The sequence below is a fragment of the Pipistrellus kuhlii genome, unplaced genomic scaffold, assembly GCF_014108245.1.
Source record: "Pipistrellus kuhlii isolate mPipKuh1 unplaced genomic scaffold, mPipKuh1.p scaffold_m20_p_15, whole genome shotgun sequence".
NCBI lineage: Eukaryota > Metazoa > Chordata > Mammalia > Chiroptera > Vespertilionidae > Pipistrellus > Pipistrellus kuhlii.
The window spans coordinates 18,045,618-18,066,829 of NW_023425460.1; the positions used below are offsets into that span (position 1 = coordinate 18,045,618).

General features: G+C 42.9%; 1 protein-coding gene across 7 annotated transcripts in view; it reads left to right on the forward strand.

Moving 5' to 3' along the window:
- CCDC6 (coiled-coil domain containing 6) overlaps window positions 1–21,212 on the forward strand; it is a 126,891-nt gene that overhangs the window by 34,722 nt on the left and 70,957 nt on the right. For 6 of the 7 annotated variants that reach the window (XR_006741676.1, XM_045581853.1, XM_045581852.1 and 3 more), the window contains exon 2: window positions 15,210–15,359. The exons of the other annotated variant lie outside the window; for it this stretch is intronic. Coding sequence is in view for 5 of the 6 variants with exons in the window: in XM_045581853.1 (XP_045437809.1) it covers window positions 15,210–15,359 (150 nt within the window). In the remaining variant the exon portion in view is untranslated. The remainder of the gene's footprint in view (window positions 1–15,209; window positions 15,360–21,212) is intronic. 7 annotated transcript variants of the gene reach the window in all.

Genomic DNA, 21,212 nt, shown 5'->3' on the forward strand with positions numbered 1-21,212 from the left:
GCTGGTGTCTATTTGCTAGATAAACGAGTAATGAAATGAGTGTATACACTTAGGACCTACACACACGCGCATACACGTGCATTTCACGGTTAAACTCCTTCCTTCACTTTGTTTCCTTCTCAGTATAAAATCTCAATGGATGTTCTCTCTAAATCACTACCCATGGTTAATGTTGCAGCATTTGGAGTGTGGACAGCTGTCCTGATTTTAAATGGAATCCTACCTCATCATCATAGAAATGGGGGACATTTATTCTCATATAAAGTGTTTAAGATGGGATGGCTTCAACTGTTCTGTCTTGCTAATTTTAAAGGCTACATCGATGTCCTGTGTTTTCTCTTTCTCCTCCCCTCTCTTTTTAAAATATAAAAAACAGTTTATTACAAAATCTTCACAAATTTAGATAGTGTTACTTGGAAATAGGCTGCTGTAGAGCCTTAGGCCGCATTTTGTTTTGTGCCACAGTCCCTTGTCCAGGGGCCAGGTGTGTTTTCGAACGAAGGTTTGTGGTGGTGAGAATGGGGGTGCATTTGCCCTAACAAAACATACAGACTGGCTTAGAACAACAGAAATGTATTCCCTCGAAGCTCTGGGGCCTGAGCACCTGCAGTCCAGAGGCTGGCAGGCCCACACTCCCTCAGAAGCCTTTAGGGAGAGGGTCCTCCCGCCTGCCAGCCTCTGGCACTTCCTGACGTCCCTTGACAGGCCTCTGCCTCCGCAGTCACATGGCGTCTCCCTGTGGGTCGCTGTTCTCTCTTACCAGGACTAGGCTGTTGGATTAAGGCCCATGCTAATGACCTCGTCTTCATTTGATTACACCTGCAAAGCTCTTACTTCCAAATAAGGTCAGAGTTGCCCTAACCAGTTTGGCTCAGTGGATAGAGCATCGGCCTGCAGACTCAAGGGTCCCAGGTTCGATTCTGGTCAAGGGCACGTACCTTGGTTGCGGGCACATCCCCAGTACGAGGTGTGCAGGAGGCAGCTGATCCATGCTTCTCTCTCATCAATGTTTCTCACTCTATTGCTCTCCTTCCTTTCTGTAAAAAAATCAATAAAATACATATTATTAAAAAAAATAATAAGGTCAGAGTTGCAGGTACTTAGGAGTTAGGTTTTCAACCTTCCCCTTGGTTGGGGTTGGGGTAGGGGGTGGTGGCGGATACAGTTCAATGCACAGCCTAATGGGTTGGGGTACGGAGAGGTAATCCTCAGCACATGTACCTGCAGCGTGACTTCTCGTGGGGGGCTGGAGCAGCATTCCGGGGAAACGTGGACAGCCGCACTAAGTGTACCGGTCAGGCTGCACACAGACTTCTGTTCATTTCACATGAGGCTTTGCCGCCATGTGGACGCCGGCCAGGCTGGTGGGCGTCCCGCCACGTGGTTGCAGCTTTTGGTGTTCGGTCTTTGGATTTGGGGGGTTGTGCTTAAAGGCTTGAGGACGGGTGCTAGGTCTTCACCTTAATTCCCAACAGTGGATTCGTGAGCTTTCTTGGAAATTCTATCCGGGAAAGCGACTGACTACGTACGCATGTGCTATCTCGTGCTGTTATCCTCCCCCGTCTGTCTCCCCTTTCTGGGCAGTTGTGCTTTTCGAACGCACAGGCCCAGCTCCGGATATCAAGGAGGTGATGTAGTTTGACCGTATATCCCTGTGTCCAACCAGAACAGAAACAATGCTGAGAGTTAAACCCTTGCTAGAAATGAAAGCCCTTCTTTTCCTCCGTCCTCACAGAAACACAGAATCTCTATACATCAACCCCCTCCTTCCCCCCAAATCACAAAGCCAGTCCTCCCCCTGGAACCAGAGCCTTGTGGCTGGCTTCCATGGAGAGTCGTGGAGAGGCCAAGCCCCGAGACACCTTGGACGATGAACGGGAGGTAAAGGCTGCCACTTGCTCACTTGCAGCCGCACAGGAAACAGACGCAGCTTTGTAGCTGTGAGTGTGGGTCGACGTTTGCTTAAATCCCCGTGTCTTAGCCGCATACCGAAACCCAGGCTCGGGGAATCTGCCGGAGGAGCCTCCGGCTAGCACAGTGTCGGACTTTGTTGAAGCACGTTCTTTGTAACAGTTCTTAGGGCAGGAGGGATTGGAAACATCTGGAATGTCAGGGAGCTGGTTTGGGCACATCGGTGAGATAGGACATTTGCGACATCAAAAATGGTCGGAGGAACACTTAATCCCAGAGAAGGTGTACACTGTAATAAGTGGGGTGGGGCTACAGCGTGTCTATAACTCGAACCGATTTTGTCACGCGTATAAGCATCGCATCTAGAAGGGATGGATGACCATGTTAACAGTGCTTCACGTGATAGTCTTTAAAGATATATAAGTAGAAGTTTTTTATAACAAGGCTATTTTTTTTTTTTTTTAATTCACTTCCTCCTCTCCTCCCTCTTAAGTCCTTTGGATCCAGAGTCCTTTTACTCTTGGGGGAGCATTGCATTCCCTTATATTTAATCATAGAACTGTTCTCTTTTACTTACTGCCAAGTGTCCACTGGATTTGGGGGGTACTTCCTAGCAAAGCAGGGCAACATTCCCACCACCCCGCAGAACACCGACGCGGGGAGAACGTTGAATGGCGAGTAGGGAGATGTGGGTTCTGGTTCCCACTTCGCTACCGACCACTGTCTTCCCTGGCGTCAGTGTCTGCTGTCGACAGCAGGTTTTCTAGGATTCGTCTGGAGGTGTGACCGATTCTGTTTGTTTGTTCCCAGCTGCCGTGCCATAAAGGATGTTAGGCTGTTTCGTATTCTACAGAGGGCGAAGCGCAGGCTTAGGGGAGAAGGAGGCTTGCCACGTTACCTAGGAGTTGACCTAAGACCAGAATCAGCGCCGAGGTCCCCTATGGCTGGCGCAGTGGCCTTTCGTCTGCTCTGGTTCACCTCCCGTACTGCTCCTGGCAGCCTCTGGGCCCCACCCCTCCGCTGGCCCAATAGTTCAGTGTTTCCCAAAAACTTTTGACATATGTGTACCCTTTCTATAATTTTTGTAACGCTGAGTACCCCTCATACTCATGAGAACGTAGAATTTGGCGCAGCTAAGCACGGTGCAGTGCATATCCCCACCAAACTTCAGTGCAACGCGTACTCTCACCAAACTCTTCCCGTACCCCTGGGGGTACGCGCACCACACTTTGGGAAACACTGCAGTAGTTGATCTTTTTTCTTTTTTCACATGAGTATTAGGTGGCACTAAGGCAATCTGGAAACTGGGCTTTGGGAATCCTTTTTGGACAAGGCAGCCCCTCCTGGTTGCATGGGTGCGTGCAATAAGTGAATGCATTTTATATATCCTTACTAAATAAACCTGGACTTATAGGGGTTGTGGTAGATGATGGGAAGGAATCACTATTTCTGAGTCGGGTAGATAGCCATTGCGAGACTTCTCTTATCCTGCAGTGCCTTTGTAGACTTGAATTCATACCCTCACAGGTCTGTTTATTGCAGACCTGCTGCCATGCATGGTCTCTCAGACATGCCTTTTCTTACCCTTGCCGGGTGCCCCTTTATTCATTCTCTGAAAGAGGAGAGAGCGTGTGGAGAAAAGCTAAATGCCCAGAGCTTGCAGTCCTCACGCAGGAACAATATGTACGGTCTGTGAGTGCCATCCGGAAACATGTCATCTCCTATTTACTTGCAGCAGCAGCGGTAGCCGTGGCAAAAAGTGGCTCCTTTGCCGTTCCTAAAAATCACCTGACAGTCACCCAGAGCCACTTTGTTTGGGAAATTAAATTACCGGGTGTCTCCTCCACAAGGAGAGCTGCTTTGTGATGGATGCGCAGGCACTGTGGGACAGCACAGATAACGCTGGCGTTAGCAGCAGGAGAGGCTGCCACTGTTGGGCAAGGGAGGCATTGAGTGGTGGGGAGGGCCCAAAGAGGCCTTGGAGCCCTGGAGCCAGTCCAAAGATTCGGGGTAATTCTCAGCCTTGATGCTCAGTAGCTTGGATCCTTGGGCAAATTGTTTGACCTCTCGCAGCTCGGTAACCCATGTATGACGTGGGGCTGAAATGTGTGAATTAAATAATCCATAGGGATAATGTGTAGAAGAGACTGTTACAGTTCCATAAGTACAATCAATACCTAAACATTGACCACTGTTATCATTTATTATAGGAATGCAATCCATAAAGTTAAATATCTGTTTATAAATATATATATATATATACACACACACATACATGTATATATTTATCTATACATGCACAGTACTATACATCTTGTGTATTTGTATACATTTATGCACTTCATTTTTCTGCAGGTTTTGGAGTGCCACGTGCCCAGCCATTTCTTTTGTTTACTGTGGTGGGTAAAATATTTAGCTTTTTTTCCTTCTGTATAGCTTAGTCTCATTTAAAATCTCTAGATTCTTCAAGCTATTTTTTCTGCAGCCAAGATCATTTCAAGGCCAATTGCTAAATTCATGTATTAATGGCGTTGCTTTCCTTAGATTGCTGGAAGGATTGTGTTATGTACCCCTGCAGGGCAAGGGCAGTGTCTGTTGTACACTGCCTTATCCACATAGTGCTTGCCATGCAGGAGATGCTCTGTTGTATGCATTGAATTAAATTAAAAAACAAAATTTAATGACTGCAGTGGCTGCTGCTCCTTAGCTGTTCCGGTTAAGAACTTATTATTGGAGGGAAGCAGATGGGGGAAGCGTCCTGGGAGGAGTGTTGAGGCTGACCCCTGCCCCTGTCAGCAGTTTTGGGGACATGCTTAGAAATATAGGGTTCCCCTCATGGGGATGCTTTGAGTTAGGCACCTAGTGAATGGTGCATGGCCTGGAGTAATATTCATTTGCAAGCAGTTTAACCTCCAGGGTGAAATTGACTGCCAATGAGTTTATTCTTTGCTCAATTTTTTGTTTTGTCAATGTTTCTTTCACAATTTCTGTGGCTTTTGGAATGTAGCCTGTAGGGGGGAGAGTGGAAGAAGAGGTGGATGATTCCCGGCATTTTGGCTGCAGTTGGCCTGCCTGCCTGTTCCACAGAGGTCGCTGTACCACACTGCCCCCTCTTGGACCTTTGGAGTATGACATTCCTGCCTGACTGTCCTCTTCCTGTGTGATGGCAATTGAGTAGTAAACCTCATTTTCCAAGGAGATAGAGCTGTAGACATGTCATATCCCCGTTCTCCAGGCTTCAGTCAGTGCCAGGTTAGGACACTTCGGGTTGGTTGGGATAGGTAGGGGTATAGAAGGTGTGGCAATGGCAGCTTTCCTGAGTGGGGGTTGGGGGGAAATGAGAGACCTCAATTTTTTAAAAATGTATTTTTATTGATTTCAGAGAGGAAGGGAGAGGGAGAGAGATAGAAACATTAATGATGAGAAAGACAGCTGCCTCCTGCAGGCCCCCCCGGTGGGGGCCAAGCCTGCAACCTAGGCATGTGCCCTTGATAGGAATCAAACCTGGGACTCTCCAGTCCGCAGGCGGACACTGTCCACTGAGCCAAACCAGCTAGGGCGAGACTTCACTTTTTAAGAACACATCTTCCAAGAGCAATGGGTAACTTTCCCCATGGCGCCAGATCGTAGTAACTTCATCCACCTGAAGATCATGGGTTTACATTAATCGGTGACGGACTCTCAAACACTGAACACTCCCTGGTGTGGTCGTTTCTCTGGGTCTCTGTCCATAGATTTCTATCTAGAGTGTGGCTCTTGATGGTGTGTGGCTTGAGACTGTTAGGCACAGATGTTTCTTTTTGCCTGATCTCTTTTTATATATTGCTTATAAATCTAAGATTGCTCATCCTGACCCTGCGGGAGCAGTTCCTGTGTTTATAATTGGGAAAATGGATTGTGACTACACCATGAGACTATCCATTCTCTAGTGCTGTCATCGGGAGAGGAAATGAATGTCTTAGCAGTATGAGTATAGTGTGTAAGATTAAAAAGAAAGAAGCTCCCGGCTGTACTTCTTTTGGTCATGAACAAGGCAGGTAGTCCTCCTGCTTGCGCCTGATCTAAAGTGTGAACCCTATGCTAGCGCTGCCCCTCTTCCATGGTGACCAGTTATAGGAAAACCTTGAGACATTTTAGGAAATCTGTGCCTTTGGAAAAAGGAAAGAAACTTTGAAAAAGGGAAGTATCCTGGTTGAGAATTACAGGCACAATATTTTACTGCAACTTCCATTCAGAGATGGAGGCTCTTTGAGTCTGTGGCCTACCCTCTTGACCTGGGATTGTGGAGCTCAGCTGAATCCCCTGATGCAGCCTTGGTGAAACAGGCGAGGATCCACTCATCAATCCATGGAACGATGGCAACTAACATGTTGTTTGAGGCCTATGCATTGAGATAGTTTGTTGCCTAGCAACAGATAGCATAAAGAATGAACTTCCTCTGGATAAAAGCACGCAGGCAGGGATCCTATTATGCCCGCCTATTCTCAAAAATCATCAGGATTGGGGAAAAAGTCTTTCACATGTTAGTATAATTTTGATCAATCTGATTCCTTTCTTTTTAGTCGCCAGCGGATAGGACTGCCAGGTGCTCACAGCTCACAGGGAAGAAAGGTAGCCGATTTAGGGGTCATGATTCATTTTAGGGAAAAGGTTATTTGGGAGTTAATGCTACATAGAGAGTAGTTCGAGTTTATTATACTTGGTGTGCTAAGTGTAGCAATAGGAAAAAAAATAATTTTGAGAGGAAAAATGAGAAAATACTAAAGAAACTTTTGAAAACTGTGCCTTGAATTGGCTCCATACTTAACGTGGGGGGAAATTTTTTCCCCTGTCCTACTTGTATAGGATATCTCTGTTCTTCGAAGCCAGATTCAAGCTACTTCTTTTTAGTTCAATCATGACATGAATGAGTTCTTGAAATCTGGCTTTGGGAATATATCTACAGTTTATGTTGTTGTAATAGAACGTGTTATCTTAACAACTAATTTGTAAATGAGAGCATTTATAACTTCAGAGCATGGGTAGGTTGGGGCCTGCCGGTTACCATAATAGACCTGGTATTCGAAGAATGGACTGGCTATTTTTCTAAATTTAGCAAAATGGTAACTATTATACATAATCATTTTATAAGTCTGTTAATTGTTATAGTGAGTATGGTCAATTGAGAATTGCAGGCATAGTATTTTACTGCTCCTTTCATTCAGAGATGGAATGAAAAGCCCTAATTGTTATCACTCTGTAGTTACGGTAACTTTATTATAGATTTGTTTCCAAGCCTGTCTTTTGTTCCTATTTTTCTAAGTCCATTTCACATTTTTATATTCCATTTATATTTCTGATATAAATGAAAAACCTATTTCTTAGAGAGAGAATGCTTTGCCTGGCAATGTGGCTCAGTGGTTGAGCATCCACCTATGAAGCATGAGGTCACTGTTCGATTCACAGTTAGGGCACATACCTGGGGGCATGCAAGAGGCAGCCAGTCAATGTTACTCTCTCATCATTGATGTTTCTATCTCTCTCTCCTTCTCCCTTTCTCTTTGAAATCAATCAATATGTATGCATATACGAGAGGCCTGGTGCATGAAACGCGTGCATGGAGGGGAGAGGGAAAGTTCCCTCAGCCCAACCTGCACCCTCTCCAATTGGGGATATCCCTCTCATAATCTGGGTCCGCTGGCTCCTAACCACTCACCTACCTGCCTGCCTGATCACCCCTAACTGCTCCCCTGCCAGCCTGATTGCTCCTAATGCCCCCCAACTCCACCCAATCTGGCCTGGTCACCCCCAATAAACCTTCCCTGCCGGTCTGGTCATCCCCATCAGCCCTCCTCTGCCAGCCTGATCACCCCTAACTGCCTCTACCTCGGCCCCCACCACCATGGCTTTGTCCAGAAGATGGCTGGTCCACATTAACTCTTGGTATTATCAGACATCTTAATTTTTCCCAGTCTCAGGTATAGAAAATGATGATCTTAATTTGCACCTTTTTTATTACTCATGAGATTGTTGATTATCAAATTTTTTAAATTGCCATTTAAATCTTTGGTTTTCTCTTTCTATTGGAAGTTATATTTCTTGATAGTGTTTATGTATTCTGGGTACTACTCATCACTTTGTTACATGTATTGCAAGTTTCCTTCAGTTTGAGGGCTGCCTTTTTACTCTTTTTATGGTCTTTAAATATAAACGTTTAGCAAGTTCTCTAGCAATTTCTCATTGCTCCATATCCAAGCAAGTGATTGGTGGACTCATTTTGAATTGGGTGTGGACCTGTTTGGGTGGTGGTGAGCCGTGTAATCAGAGTTGTGTTCCAGTTACGTGCAATAGGACATGCACAGCGGTATGGGTTTTGTTCTCCTGTAGATGGGTGGTGAAGGCTGGCCTTTCACTCTGGCTGGTTTGAGAGGCACTGCAGCTCGATCAAACTTGGTAGCTGTTAGGGATCCTTCTTAACATCAAGATTCTCTGTATTCTTGTCCTGAAAGTCACCCTTGTTGCTGCTTTCTCTCCTATCCTGCATCCTGTAACAATGTCCCCTACGCCATTGTTAGTATCTGGGGCAGAATAGCACAGTTGTGAGGCGTAATCAGGATTTTGTTCTGTATTTAAGTGATTTGCTGGCAGTCCTGAATATAATGAGTTATATAGTCACTTGCGGACTATTAATTGCTTTTACTATAAGATAGTGTGCATTATGTGGAGGAAATAAGCAGACTAAATAGAGAATTATAATCCTCAGGCAGGTAACGGAAATCATCCCCTCGATCTCCTAATAGAGGAAATGAATGCATCACCTGCCACCCACCCCTGCAGTACCGGCACTGAAGTGTTAGACAGTGCAGGACAGTTGTTTGTGGGGTTAAACCCACTGGTATGACGGATTTTCCAGCTAATCCTGTGAGAGGCGCCAGCCATCAGTCATGAGTTCTGCTGAACTCTGAGTGCCTCCCGGGACAATCAGCCTTGCAGTGGTGCCCCTAATAAAACCACAGAGAGAACAGCATTTTACTCAGTTGCCTGGCTTTGTGTTGTACTACTTTCTTTTTGTACTTATTTGGTGTTAGATGCTACACTAAGCTGAGGCGTTAAAATCAATAAATGTGGGCTGTAAGTTATTAGTCAGCAGAAGAGTAAATTTAAATAGTTAAAATGATATATTTTTAAATGTAAATAAATTTAAACGATAAATAGAGCTTGTGTGGATTCATATGCATTAGAGTATAGTGGTTGCCAACTGGTGGTCCGCGAGGTCTGAAAGGTTGGTGACCTCTGCATTAGAATTTCAAGGTATCTTCTAGGATTTTATTTTATTTTATATTACAACAAGTCAGCAATCAACTTAAAAGGAATTTCTTTTAAAACAAATACAACAGTGTTATCTTAGTAGTCACTTAAACTTTCTTGATTATATTCTTTACACATGGCTGCTATCAAATCCATTTTGCTTGTAATTCTTGCTTTGAAAAGCTGTCCTTTTTAAAAAAAAAACAACAACAAAACAAAACAATTGACAGATCATGAATTGCATCATTCCGCATAATTTTGGTTTTGCCACTTGGATTTGATCCTCAGCAGTGAGTGCTACCGTTGAGTTTCTGCCTTCGCCTTTCTGCACTAACCCTGGGTCTCCAAATGCCACTGATAAAGAACAGAAACGCTAAACAATCACAGTGGAATTTCCTATCAATTTTGTGCCTTAGTCATAGCAACAGCGGGTCAGAACGAACTGTGTTTTTCTTATCTGCAGAAAATTGTGCTCATTTAGAGGACAGTTGCCTAAGTAAGTACTGACTCAGGAGGAAGTAAATTTCTCTAATAATTATTTTGGTGTTTATTTTTTTCCAGTGGGCCTGGTACATTTCTCCTGTTTCCCCTCCTCCCATATCTTCTTTGTCCCCCCCTCCCCGGTCCCCGTTGTTACATTGGCTTTTTGGTAGGATGGGAAATAATGATGGAGAAATGTTTTGTACTCTAGTCCTCACATTTGCAGACATGGAGCGTTTACTGATAAGTGAGGAGAAAATAGCAGACACGGATACATGAATAAGATTATACCAAATTCACTCTATTTCTCAGCATAGGACATAGAATCATATTGAACATGAGCACACAATCACAAATTTTTAAATTTCCTCCTGAGGAAGGAATAATTTTTTAATCTTCAGTCTATAAACATAGCAAAACAATAAGAAAAGGTTTTTCTTGGAAAATTTCCCAATGTTTTTGTTAATTTTTTTTTGAGAGTTTATAGAGTTAGTTAATCTTGAAAGACAATTTTATTTATTGAGTTATTGAAGTAGAATTTTATTTTTGAATTTGGATGTGTTTAGGTATGCTGAGTTTTTTTTAAGCATTTCAGGTAAAAAGGAAAATATATTGATACAATTAATGAAACTTCATATAGTATAGCCCAGTGGTCGGCAAACCGTGGCTCACGAGCCACTTGTGGCTCTTTGGCCTCTTGAGTGTGGTTCTTCCACAAAATACCACGGCCTGTTTAGTGTTTCTGTTCTTTGTTCCATTTTGAAGAAGTGACGTTAAAAGAAGTTTAAGTTTAAAAAATTTGGCTCTCAAAAGAAATTTCAATCCTTGTACTGTTGATATTTGGCTCTGTTGACTAATGAGTTTGCCGACCACTGGTATAGCCAGTTTAGGGCACCTGTTGCAAATGGTGCCTGTAGTTTGCTTCTTTGCTTCTAGCTCTTGGCTTCTTGGGGGGAGTAGGGGGAGGAGGGAGGGGGGCGATAAATTGTAAAGGTAATTTATTTTACGTCTTAAATAAAAATGCCTGTTTGGAGTTAGGGAAGAAAAAGCCAGGACTAAGCTCAAGATCAAAGTGGATACTTCTTACACTCTGGCCGGCTTTGCTCAGTGGTTGGAGTGATGACAGCCCATGGACCAAAGGGTTTCGGGTTCGATTTCCGGTCAAGGGCATGTACCTGGGTTGCAGGCTCCATCCCCTGATGGATCAATCACACAGCGAGTGCAGGAAGCCACCAGTTGACGTGTCTCTCTCACTTTAGTGTTTCTCTTCTCCTCCCTCCCTTCCACTCTCTCTAGAAAAACAATGAAAAATATCCTCATTTAGAGTATGGTGTAGAGGTGAGGATTAAAAAAAAAAAAGTGGATACTTTGTTTTTCTGTACTGCATGGCTCATACTCTGATAATTACCTTTTATTCATGGTTGTCAGTACACCGTATCTGTTCTTTTAAACCTGTCTCCTCTGAGGCTATAATTAGATACAGCGGCTTGTTTTTTGTTTTTTTTTGGCAGCATTTACATGTTAATTCCCAAAATGATCTGAGGCCCATTGGAAACAGGGCGAACTACTAGGACCCCGAATCCTGTCCTCCCCAGGGTTGGTTCTTCTCTGGGTGCTCAGATGCTGTGGGAGGCAGAGTACCAGCCCTTTGGTAAACCTCGAATAAACTCTGTCAGGCTCCGCCTCCGTTAGATTGGCTTAACCAGCTTCCTCACGGTATTCACGGGCCCTGAGCGAGGCGTTTTTTTATTAATGAGCTTTGCCTGGAAATACGTGCCCGTTCGGAAGTGGAGAATGATTTTTGTTTGCCAAGGCCTCCATCTCTCATGATTGGTGACACGCCACTTACTTTGAAAGTACTTTTAGAACAGATCTAGCCCCCTTCATGTCCCTGCCCCCAATTAAAAAAATTCGCTGCTTTCCCTGGGGTTAAAGAAGAAAAAAAAATCAAGTCAACGTGAAGATCTGATCGGTTCATTGAAGGATTCATGAATTGGGCCAGCAGCACTCCTCTGGTAAAGGGAGAGGGGCTCTGAGCCGTTATTGGATGAAGCAGAAGGTTTTTCTGGGCAGGAGGAGGGTGGGACGGGGAAGTTAAAAGAGTGGATTATTTCAGGCAGAGTCATTTTCCTGAAGGCAGAGGGTTTTATCAGCCAGATTACAGATTACCTCACCAGCCCAGCCCAGGAAAAGTCTAGATTGATTGTTTTAAAATTCCATTCCTGGGAGAGGCTCATTATTAGGTTAGTACTTAGGTCTCGGTGGGGGCTTACTGTTAAAACTCCATTTTGCGATTTTGTTTCTTCTTAACACTGGGAAGAATGGCAGAGGAAACCAGGTGTTCTGTGAAATATTGGGCCTGTTCATCAGAGTTCTTTTCCTTTAAAAAAAAAAAAATATATATATATATTATATTATATATAAAAATATATATATTATATATTATATATATAATTGATTTTATATATATAATTTTATGATTTTATATATGATTTTATATCACATATATGATATATATATAATTATATATATTATTGATTTTTTACAGAGAGGAAGAAAAAGGGATAGAGAATTAAAACATTGATGAGAGAGAATCATCAATCAGCTGCCTCTTGCACACCCCCTGCTGGGGATGTGCCTCAACCAAGGTACATGCCCTCAACCAGAATCAAACCCGGAACCTTTCAGCCCGCAGGCCGATGCTCTATTCTCTGAGCCAAACTGGTTTCAGCAAGAGTTCTTTTTTCTTAATGGAGATATTACTCACATACCATAAAACTCACCCTTTTTCAAAGGGTGCACTTTGGTGGTTTTTCGTGTATTCACAAGGTGGTATAAACTCAGCACTAATTCCAGGAATTGCCATCACCCCGAGAAGAAACCTTGTATCGTTAGCAGTCCTCCTTCTTCCCATCCGCCCCCTACCCTGGCCGCCACTAATCTACTTTCTATCAAATGCTCTGCTTTCTATTACACTGAAATCTGTCGTTCCGGTGACTTCATGGTTCGATGAAAGGGGAAGTGGGTGGCAGCTCCGTGAACAGGCCTCTTTAGGGCCTAAGCCTCTTCATTTCAGCTCCTCCCTTCCAGGCCACGGTGCAAAGGGAAAAGGGTCAGCTGAGCCTGTGCGCCTGGTTCTCTTGTACGGCTTGGGATTAAATGTGCTTAAAATAGTGAATGTCCGGTGGCAACTTACATTAAGACTGACTTGATAATGAAATGAATTTATGGAAAACACCCTTTTGAATTCTAAGTGCAAATCGCCAAAAAAAAAAAAAAAAAAAAGGATTCCTCTCTACCCTTTTGTTCTGTACCCGGAGAAATATTGAGAATTCACATCCTATAGGAGGGCTTGGTCAGTGAAAACCAGAAAAACAGGTAGCTTGAACAGATTATGGACTTGGGTACATGTGTCAAGTCCGCCCTGAATACATTCTCTGGCTTCCTGCCCCTGGCACGCGAACGAGACCTGGAAGTACTATGATATATGAGTTTTGGAAATGGCTGGGGATTCATTTGGAGTGGGAGGGCAGGTGCCGATCCTCAGCCATCTTCCTGGACTCGAGTGGGAAGAATAGACACTGAGAAGTGCTGACGAAGTATGAAATGTGTAAGGGAACCACTGGGGACCCAGGAGACTGCTCCGTGGGTGCGCCGGGCTGGGAATAAAGATTTATTAGCTGTGATGTGTTCCTAATTGCTCAACTAACTCTCCTGGATTATCATCCCAAATGGTTTCTTAAAGAAGCGGGAGTGCTGGAGCTTCTCCCAGTCTCCCCTTTTTACATAGCTATGTTTTTCAGCCTCAGTGCCGCCTTTGGCTCTCTCTTGGAGAATTGCGTGGCAGGCAGTTCCAGAGACTGGAGTCCCGCCTCAGGGCCGCCTTGATGGGGAGCAGGAGGGATGGACTCCCAGAAACCAGGCCTGTTCAAGCGTGGGTTTGGGGGAAGCTGGTAAAGAGGGACAGAAATCTAAACCACCGGAGTCAGGAGTGGTTGTTGGACCTTTGGACAATAAGAGGTGGTAGTTGGCTTAATGCAGGTGGCCTTTGGTGCCCTGCCCTCTGACTCTCCTGTTATTTTAAGTGACAGATGCTGGACCAGGCTTGGAGTCGATGTCGCTTCCCTTCCCTTGACTTGGCAGATGAAGCAGGAATGCATTATTAGGGATGAATGCATCAAAATGTTGCCGTTTAAAAAGGGCTTTGCAATACAGCTGAGTCCATCCGAAACAAGTATTTTTTTTTTCTTTCTGAAAAACATTAATTTCCTTCAAGGGTGGTTGGTTTTTCTGTTGATTCTGTTCAAGCATAGATGGGGGGTCGGGGGTTTACAGAAGAATATTTTCAACCCCATTGACTTATGCCTGGAACTGTTTTAATCTCTTTTTAAAATACAATAATGCCTGACCTTTCTTGCCCTCATCTCCAAAAGCAATCCCAGTAGGAAAATAGATTAAAAAAAAGAAACTTCTTTTATCCACCCTTACTCTGCACCTCCTGGATCTCCACTACTTTGCAATAACTACTTTTCAGCCATTTGGTTTATTTCCTTACAGTTACTACTCAATGAACATGTAAATGAATCCATGTGTATCTGTAGTGCTTTTTAAAATTATATATATGTGTATATATATATAATTTTTTTTTTTTTTTTTTTTTTACAGAGAGGAAGGGAGAGGGATAGTTAGAAACATCCATGAGAGAGGAACATCAATCAGCTGCCTCCTGTATGCCCCCTACTGGGGATGTGCCTGAAATCAACGTACATGCCCTTGACCGGAATCGAACCTGGGACTTTTCAGTCCGCAAGCTAATGCTCTATTCACTGAGCCAAATGGTTAGGGCTCTGTAGTGCTTTGTAAATGACACACCCAAGCCTTTTCAATAACACTCTAAAGAGGTGACATAACTTTACTTTTTAAACTGAGCTGAAATTCTCTGCTGCAGTTAAAAAAATGTTGCCTGGATATTGTAATTACAGTAAGTTCTCACTTAACCTTGTGGGTAGGTTCTCGGAACTGCTGTCCGACAGGTTACTTGATATAAACAAAGGGCTGAGTTCCTACACTCTCATCAACCTGATGATGAACTGATCTGGACCAAAGTGACAGGGTGTGAGGACGTGCTGTATGAACTTGTGAGATGTAGTGACTTGCGAACAGTTATGGATCGATGTGCGCGTACCCAGAATTGGACTCATCCGCCATGTGAGAATGCGCTTTCCATATTCTGGTGATAGACTTGAGATTGCTTTGAAAAACTGCAAAGCAGTCTTTGTTAATGACGTGAAATATCCCTTTAAGAAGGGGGACCATGCATAGTCCAAGGAGGCCCTTGGAGGTAACAGGGGGATTGCTGCTGAGTTCCTCTGATGCGTGCTTTTTGGGGTGTGTGGGTTCACAGTTAAAAATAGGGCTCTAATTAAAATGGGTGTTCTCAGTGGAAATAAGAACTATATTTTAATTAGTAAATTTATTGTTTCCTTAACTTGTGTGTTTTTTTGTTTGTTTGTTTCTTTCTTTTTAAACAGCAAGCCAGGGCTGAGCAGGAAGAGGAATTCATCAGTAACACATTATTCAAGAAAATCCAGGCTCTGCAGAAGGAGAAGGAAACCCTCGCTGTGAATTATGAGAAGGAGGAAGAGTTCCTCACTAATGAGCTCTCCAGAAAACTGATGCAGGTAAATTCTCTCCTCTCCCCTCTCGCCTCCCCTGCCTGCTGTTCTCTCCAGGAAAAAACACGACATTGATGGAGCAGTTCGCTCAAAACATTTGCTGATGAGCTTGTAGCTAACAGTCTTCGGAGATTAAAAATACCTGGTAAAGATGGCAGCGGTGTGGTTCCCTAGCTCATCCGCTCAGGGGAAGGTGAGCTATGTTACACCGGCGTTTCCAGAAACAGCTGCGGAGCCTGAGGCCTCGGCCTGGGAGGGAGTGCTGGATGCAGTATTTTCGGATAGAGGAGGATTAATACCAAATGTGAAATTTCTTTCCCCCTTTATGTTGAATCTGTAATGAATGCATAAACATTTTTGGCAGCCAGAACTAGATCTTTTGCACTAAAATATGGGGATATACAGCGAAATGTCCATTTGGGGAGGAGGGGGGAAATAAAATCACAATCCATGATTCAAATTACATGCCATTAGTTGTGTTCAGATAGGTGTGTAATGTGTTAATAAATACTAAAAGTTAAAAAAATTATTTGTTTTAAATATTAGAACAACATTAACACTAATAGTTTGTAAAAGACACTACACCAAACATTCAGGAAGGTTTGGTTTTTTTTTCTTTTTTTTTTTTTTAAGTATATTTTATTGATTTTTTACAGAGAGGAAGAGAGAGGGATAGAGAGTTAGGAACATCAATGAGAGAGAATCATCGATCATCTGCCTCTTGCACACCCTGTTCTGGGGATGTGCCCACAACCAAGGTACATGCCCTTGACCGGAATCGAACCTGGGGCCTTTCAGTCCACAGGCTGATGCTCTGTCCACTGAGCCAAACCAGTTTCGGCTGGTTTTTTTTTTTATTTGTTTTTTTAGTTCAAAGGCTCTCCCTCCTTTAACACAGCTTATCCAAAATAGGGAGCAGAGATGAAATCATCCCGGGAGGACCACTGTTGCCATTCGCCAGCAGACTGTGACAGGTAGAAACAGGCCCTTGTATTTTCTATTTCCTGGCATCACTTGCATTCATGAATTTGGTTGACATCTGTATTTTAGTGAGGTGATAATAAAAGGATATTCAAGGCTTTTATAAAAAACTTCCTAAATTTTTTCTAACCATCTAACATAGATTATCCTATAAGAGAAGACCAGAAGCTTTAGAATAGAAGCTTCAGTGTTAAAACCGTATACGGTCCAGGCAACTTTCACTCGATCTTTGTTTTATTCTCATTTTTCTACCTAACTCCTAAAGAAAGATACCATTACAGTCTTGCAAAAAAATTTTTTTTGATTTATATGGCCACTGTTGAAATGGGAAGAATAGAGGTTCTGAGGCATTTGTGTCTGATTGAGATTTATGGCCGTTTCTCATTTTGCTTATTCATGTGCATTCTGATTTTGAGGAGAAAAATAGGGAGAAGGTTAATTTGACCTTTGACTGCATCACCTTGGTAGCGTTTTCTAGCACTAAAGGTATGCAATTATAGTTTGTTGTTCTGAGTGTGGTGTGTAACCAGGCATCTTGATTTTTAACACTGTCAGAAACATTCCTTGTTTTCAACGTTCGTGGCTGTGCAGCCATCCCACTATCCATTTCCAGAACTTTCCCAAACAAACTATGTACCCATTAATAACTCCTCACTCCCCATTTCTGGTTCTTAGGCATTTCTGGAAAGGAGATGGGTGGCAGGGAATTTGGGATTGAGGTCTGCGCCAAGTTCTAGAGCTGTGTCTATTCTCTCACTTAGACATCGGGTCTTACTATTGCCCATTTTGTGGTGAAGACCTAAGAAGCTCTCTTCTATGGCTGGCCAGTTGGAGAGATCTCAGGGAGCTACAGGGAGGATATCTTCAAGGAAGAAGGGCGAAGGGCTAGTGGTTAGTGGTCTATGGTATCCATCACCTGAGCCTCCCCCCCGCCCCCCGCCCCGCCTGGGGGCCAGGATTCATTTCCTGTATTCATCCCATCCTTCCTGGAAGGCTCACAGTTTCTGCCACCCAGTGTGAAAGAACCCATCTCCATCTGGAAGACCTTTAGAGTAACCGGTACCGATAGCCTTGTCCACTGTGTAATCACGTTATTGTGGCTCTCTAGGATGGTTGCTTCTGGATAGGACTTTGTTATGAAAAACCTGCTGAGAGCAACCCCTGCACTGCAGGTGTCACTGATAGGCACGTGCGAACTGATCTGTTCACTGTGGAAGTGTTGAGCATTTTTTCACCCGAAGGCCACTGAGAGGCTATTTGTAGAACTGTTTTGGTTTTGTCACCATGCTTTGACTCTTGTCTCTCCTAGAGATTAGACAATGCTTTTATGTGCATTTCAAAGGAATTCTTTGGGCCTGAGAGCAAAATTAGATTATTCCTATGGAAGAGACACCTTCCTTCCCATTGGCTGACTGAGCTGGTATCTAACACCCCTTCAAGAGATGGGAGTCTCTTCAAGGGTGGATCAGAGGAAATCTCTTTGCCGTTTTAGAGGATCGAGTTTGGGAGAGAGCTTAAAGCACCTCTGAATATGTTAATGCTCCTGAAATAAACACACATACAAAAGAGGCTGGGCAGCTTTTCTCCCTTGCTTTTGTATATATCCAATAGATAGACATAGAATTAAACTCTTATCTGAAAAATCTGTTTCCTTCTGAGCCCAGACTAGGATTGGTTCCCTAGTGAGAAATTGTCCTATAAAGAACTTCTTTATACTTTTGGTAAATTCAGCGCAAGCCTACATCAGAACTAAATTCTTCTGTGGAGATCTTTTATTTATGTATTTTTTATTTTTTATTTTTATTTTTTATTTCAGAGAGGAAGAGAGAGAGAGAGAGGAAGAGAGAGATAGATAAAAACATCAATGATGAGAGAGAATCTTTGATCAGCTGCTGCCTGTACACCCCCTATTGGGGATTGAGCCCACAACATGGGCATGTGCCCTTGACCAGAATCAAACCTGGGACCCTTCAGTTTGCAGGCTGATGCTCTATCCATTGAGCCAAACCCGTTAGGGCATGCCCTGGATATCTTGAAAGAGAAGTTGCAGTTTAATTATAACTTGTAATTAAAATTTATAAGAAATGCTGCCTTAGCAAACTCTTCATCAGAATTTGATTTAGAACTTGCATGTTAAATAAAAAAGTCTAATGTACAGGATAGTGAGTGTAGACAACCATCAAACTTATGAAGAGACTATATTTTAATTCTTCCCACCACAAAAATGAAATGCTAATTATGTGATGTGATAGAGGTGGTGTCACGTCAATGGCCTTCGTATTACAACTTATAAATCTATCAAATCAATAGGTTGTACTCCTTAGATTTACATTGTTATATGTCAAATATATATATGTAATTTTTTTTTAAATCTGAAAAGCTGTTCTCCAAATGTTACCTGCACTTCTATTTGGGTGCTGAACTTATATGTTAGGCTAATTTTTGTGTGCCCCTTTCCTTCTCATTAAAAAAAACAAACAATATGAATTACTTTTGTAATTAAAATTTACAGTGGTTCTCCCTTATCCTTGGGGAATATGTTCCAAGACCCTAGTGGGCATCTGAACCTGCAAATAGTACTATAAATGTGTATATACTACATATAATGTTCTATACATACTATGTTTGCTCCTTTTCACTTAAAGGAAGCACTTGATAGCTTCTCTTTGGCATATCCGAATTGCCAGCATCATTACTCTTATGCTTTGGGGCCATTATTAAGTAAAATAAGGGTTACGTGAGCACAAACACCATGTATGGCATCACCATAGTCGATGTGATGGACAAGATGGCACTAAGTGGCTAATGGGCAGGTAGCCTATGTGCATGGATACACTGGACAGAGAGATGATTCATGTCCCACACAGGATGGAGTGGGATGTACAAAGTTTCATCACGCTACTCAGAATGTATGCAATTTAAAGCTTATACATTCTTATTTCTGGACCACAGTTAACTGCAGATAACAGTGGGAAGTAAGATTGCTGATAAGGGGGGATACTGTATCTATTTTATTTTATTTTATTTTATTTTATTTTATTTTATTTTATTTTATTTTATTTTATTTTTTGTTGTTGTTGTTGTTAATCCTCACTGAAGGATATTTTTTTCACCTATTTTTAGAGTGAGTGGAAGGGAGAGGGACAGAGAGAAACATCGATGTGAGAGAGAAACATCGATGGGTTGCCACCTGCATGCACCAGGACCGAGAAACCTGCAACCAAGGTACATGCCCTTCACTGGAATCAAACCCAGGACCCTTCACTCCACAGGCCAGTGCTCAGTCCATTGAGCCAAACTGTGTAGGGCCTATGTTATTTTCTAATGAGGAAATTTAAAAATTCTGATGCTTGTTTTATCCTTATTTATTGAAACCTCCTTCTGTGTCACTGACTTTGACAGCTCAGAGTCTTACTATGGTAGTTGCATCTGTTTGTCATGGACAGCAATACACAGAAGCTCTCTGCAGAGTCAGGCTCATTTGCAGATAACAGAAGATTCTAGATTGCCCAGATCGTTAATAGCAATTGTACATAGAAAGCTCTAATGATTAGTTTAACTGTCTTGTCGTTCTGGATATGATTCATTCCACTGGCTTAAACTTTTTTCTTTGATTCCTAATTCCCCTGGCTAACTGTTAACCATCAGTCACCATTGCCAACTGGAAGACCTGTCATTGCTGAGATTAATTATGGTTTTAGCAGTTGTGGATTTTCTCACTTGCATTTTATGTAAGCCTGACGGGTCACGTTCACATCCTGCTCTCCTGGGAACCCTGTTCAATTGTTGCCCGCACTCTTCTCAACCATACCACTGCCAGAAGTTAGTGCATACTTTTTTCTTCTTTTTAAAACCCTGAAACAGGATTGAGATAAGAAGAGTGCTGAGCATTACATATATCTCCGATTCTTTTCTATCTGATGCAGCTTTGAAATTTCAGACCGTAGAATAACAAATAGGTTTGTAGTATTGTAATTTTGATTCACGTTAGAAATCAGATCTTGTCCTCAGAAAATAATGCCACTGTAGCTATCATAGAATTTATGATACTCAGGTCCTTTTGAGGGGCACATTCTTATTGATTATGGGAAGTACTTAAGAACAAAGGTTCTCTGGGCCTGCTGTTATGTGGCATGGCTTGTTTTTATTATCATTATTAGCTTGATCCCTAGGGTTAGAATGCCTCCAGGGAGTAAAGTAGTTGAAATTTCCTGGCATCTAGGGAAAGATGATATGCAGAGGAAAGGAAGGAAGTTGGGCAGAAACCACAGCTGAAGCTGCCTCTGCCAAATGATGGATAGCTGAGCAGTTCAGAAAGATATCGTGCAACGCATTATTCTTTCATCTCTGTTAGCACTGGAATAAAACCTGGGAGGAAAAAATTTAACAAGTCCCCAAATGTGCCTGTTTATCTAGACAAAGGCTTACCAAACTTCATTTGCCCTCTCCCTCCCTTCCCCCCACTCCCCCTGCACAACCCCCTAAATTCCGGAGTAGTTTCTCCTTCCAATAGCATCTTAATGAGTTCAGTCTTCTGGAGCAGATGCTTCCTGACTCCCGAAAAGGCTGTGTCTCCGGGTATGAGAAATGAGCGTGGACTCCCAATATTATTCTTCTCCAGCATGTACAACCAAAATCTGAGGCAGCCTTTTCCCTCTCCAAGTTACCCAGGTTATTAAGATGACAGTGAAGTGACTTTGTGCAGGCAGTAAAATAGGTCAGGGAGACGTGTCTATGTGTGTAACTGTGTTTGTTCATTTCAAGGTCGCCTGGGCTAAGACTGCCATCGCATCCATTCAGATGAAAACTTGGTTCTCCCAACGGCAGGGAGAAGAGACCTTGAAATGTGTGCTTTTTAGTAAGGTGGTGTGGCCTTTT